The 2,978-nt window shown below is 33.8% G+C and overlaps 1 protein-coding gene across 1 annotated transcript; it reads left to right on the top strand.

The window, feature by feature from the left end:
* The first annotated feature begins 840 nt into the window (after positions 1-840).
* On the top strand, positions 841-2,723 carry LOC107031061 (cytochrome P450 71A1-like). The gene is made up of 2 exons (XM_015232265.2): positions 841-1,861; positions 1,971-2,723. Exons 1-2 carry the CDS (start codon positions 974-976, stop codon positions 2,595-2,597), a joined length of 1,515 nt encoding a protein of 504 aa, XP_015087751.1. The 5' UTR covers positions 841-973; the 3' UTR covers positions 2,598-2,723.
* The last annotated feature ends 255 nt before the right edge of the window (positions 2,724-2,978 follow it).

The raw sequence follows: 2,978 nt of genomic DNA, 5'->3' as shown, positions 1-2,978 counted from the left end.
TGAATGAAGATATGAGCTGTAAACTTTTTTGAGAGAATAGATATTTCTTGAATTATTTTGCATTGGAGTATGAACATATAATTATTTTGAGTTATATAGCCCATTTACATAGTTTTTTCTAAAATAAAAGACTAACTAAATATTTAAATGTTTTATTTAAAAAAAATTAAGTAAAAAGGGGGAAATATCATATACGGCAGAGTTTGAATATTTTGGACAAATATAGTTTTGGATAAATGATAATAACGTAGTCCATCAGGAATTTTAACTTATGCAGCGGATATGACTGTTGTTGGCATTAGGCTTAAGTTTTGTCATAAATGATGTATGCAGATAAGAAAGCCAAAATAACAAAAAAATACGTAAAGACAAACAAGCATAACAACAATGCCTCTATTCTAGACTTCTTAAAGTTATCTGTCAAGTAAGCATTCTAACTTTAAAAATGTATATTGAGACACCTCAATTTGACACCAACTATAGAGTAAATATGTCAACCCGTACCTACAATGTCGTATAGGTATCCGATACGTACTGTAATGACTATGTATATTTTGAAGGTGTTTAGATGTTCATTATGAGTTGGACTATTTAAGTAATAGTTGAGATGAGTTGAGGTGTCTAGAATGTACATATAGAGTGCTTACTTGTCAGTTGAGACCAAGTTTGAGTTGTTTGTTCATGTATTATGCCTTTTCAAGATAAGTATTAGTCATCCATCTTAGGCCATCGATCACATATAAGCCACAGGCCGAGCCAAAATTTGAAGTTTACCTGTTTGATATTGTGCATGTCCAATAGATTTCTTTAGAGAAATATAAAATTTAAATCAAAGCTATTGAATTCTGTCAAACTCGTAACTTATATTCTAACTCCACCTTTCATGATATATCGTTTGATTCACATGCTAGTTATGCAAAGATTATAATACATAGCGATATATATTGTAATTCATTGCAAGTCAAGAAGGAAAATGGAAATGTTGCTTCTCTTCCTAGTAGCTATACCTTTCATTGTAATTTTCCTTGTAAAACTTAGATACACACATAATCATCCACCAAGTCCCCCTGGACTTCCACTTCTTGGAAACTTGTATCAACTAAATCAAGAATCCCCTCATAAATACCTATGGCAACTTTCAAAGAAATATGGTCCCTTAATGTTCATGAAGCTTGGCTTTTCCCAACTAGTTGTTATTTCATCTTCAAGAATTGCTAAAGAAGTTCTAAAAACTCATGACTTTGCATTTTCTAGTAGACCATCATTTCTTGGCCAAAGAAAGTTATCATACAACGGCTTGGATGTCGCCTTTTCGCCTTACAACAATTATTGGAAGGAGATGAAAAAGATTTGTACCTTACATCTCTTTAGTCCCAAAAAGGTACAATCTTTCCGTCCAATTCGTGAAGATGAAGTATCCAGGATGATCAATCGCGTAACACAACTTGCATCATCGTCAAAACTGGTTAATCTAAGTGAGATTATGTCGTCTCTATCGAGCAACATATCGTGTATTGTTGGATTTGGTAAGAGATATGATGAGAAAGGGTATGAAAGTAAGAGGTTTAGCAAACTTTTATGTGAAGCTCAAGCTATGATTGGAGGTTTCTTTCTCTCTGATTACTTCCCAATTTTCGGACGTTGGATTGATTGTATAGTCACAAGAAAGGCTAATCGACTCGAAAAGATTTACAATGAGTTAGACTTGTTTTATCAAGAACTCATAGAGGAACACCTTAGTCCAACTCGGCCAAAATCAATGAATGGTGATATTATTGATATGTTAATTGCCTTACGAGATCAAAATCAATCATCATCGTCTCTGTATCTCACTTGGGATCATATCAAAGCTGTGCTAATGGTTTTCTCACTTCTCAACCTAGTTAGTTATGAGAATTAATCAGAACATTTGATGATACATAGTATGCAGAGTTTAACTAAATGTATCGCGATTTTTGCTTTTTTTTCAGGACATATTTATTGCTGGAACGGACACGAATGCTGCTGCATTGGTGTGGGCAATGACAGCTTTGATGAAAGAGGGGGGAAGCGCGATGAGAAAATTACAACAAGGTATAAGAGAATTGGTTGGAAAAAAAGGAAGAGTATACGAAGATGATATCCAAAATCTTCCGTATCTCAGGGCAGTTATAAAAGAGACATTGAGATTGTATCCACCCGCTCCATTAATACCAAGAGAAACAATCGAAAAATGCATCATAGATGGATATGAAATCAAACAGAACACTCCAGTTTCTATCAACGCGTGGGCAATAGGTAGAGATCCTGAATGTTGGGAAAATCCAGACGAGTTTATTCCTGAGAGATTTTGTAATGTGAACAACAATGATATTGTCGATTACAAGTCAGGGGAATTTGAAATGATTCCGTTTGGAGGTGGTAGGAGAGGGTGTCCAGGGATTTCACTAGGAGTAGCAACAGTGGAACTCGCGCTCGCCAATCTTCTCTATGCATTTGATTGGGAATTGCCTTATGGGATGGTAAAAGAAGATACTGATATCGATACTTTGCCCGGTATGACCATGCACAAGAAGAATCCTCTATGTCTGGTGGCAAAAAAGTACCAATTACGATAATCGTTAATATAGTCAAGTTTCTCTATAACAACGAGGTGATTTGTTTGAATATTTTAAGATTTCTATAGCAAGATGTTGTTATAGAAAAGGTCTATAGCTATCTTCTTTATGTCACAAAATAATTAGTGTACATTCTATTTAGTACTTTGTAAAGAACAAAAATTGTTCTATTGTGTAACCTCTGTTTTATATATACTAAGTTTTGTTGGTATAATGGTTGCAGCTTTACATTAATAATAAGTTCAAATAATTTACGACACAAGGGCTTTTTACACTTTTAACTTACTTAGACATCTCAGGGATTATAATTAATTTGGATAAAAAAAATGACACTTTACTCTTAGAATTTACTTAGACATCTCAACCATTATAATTAATTGT

This window comes from Solanum pennellii, chromosome 1 (genome assembly GCF_001406875.1).
Source record: "Solanum pennellii chromosome 1, SPENNV200".
NCBI classification, from domain to species: Eukaryota; Viridiplantae; Streptophyta; class Magnoliopsida; order Solanales; family Solanaceae; genus Solanum; species Solanum pennellii.
The sequence above is the reverse complement of the archived record's forward strand: the minus strand, read 5'-3'. Positions and strand labels throughout refer to the sequence as shown.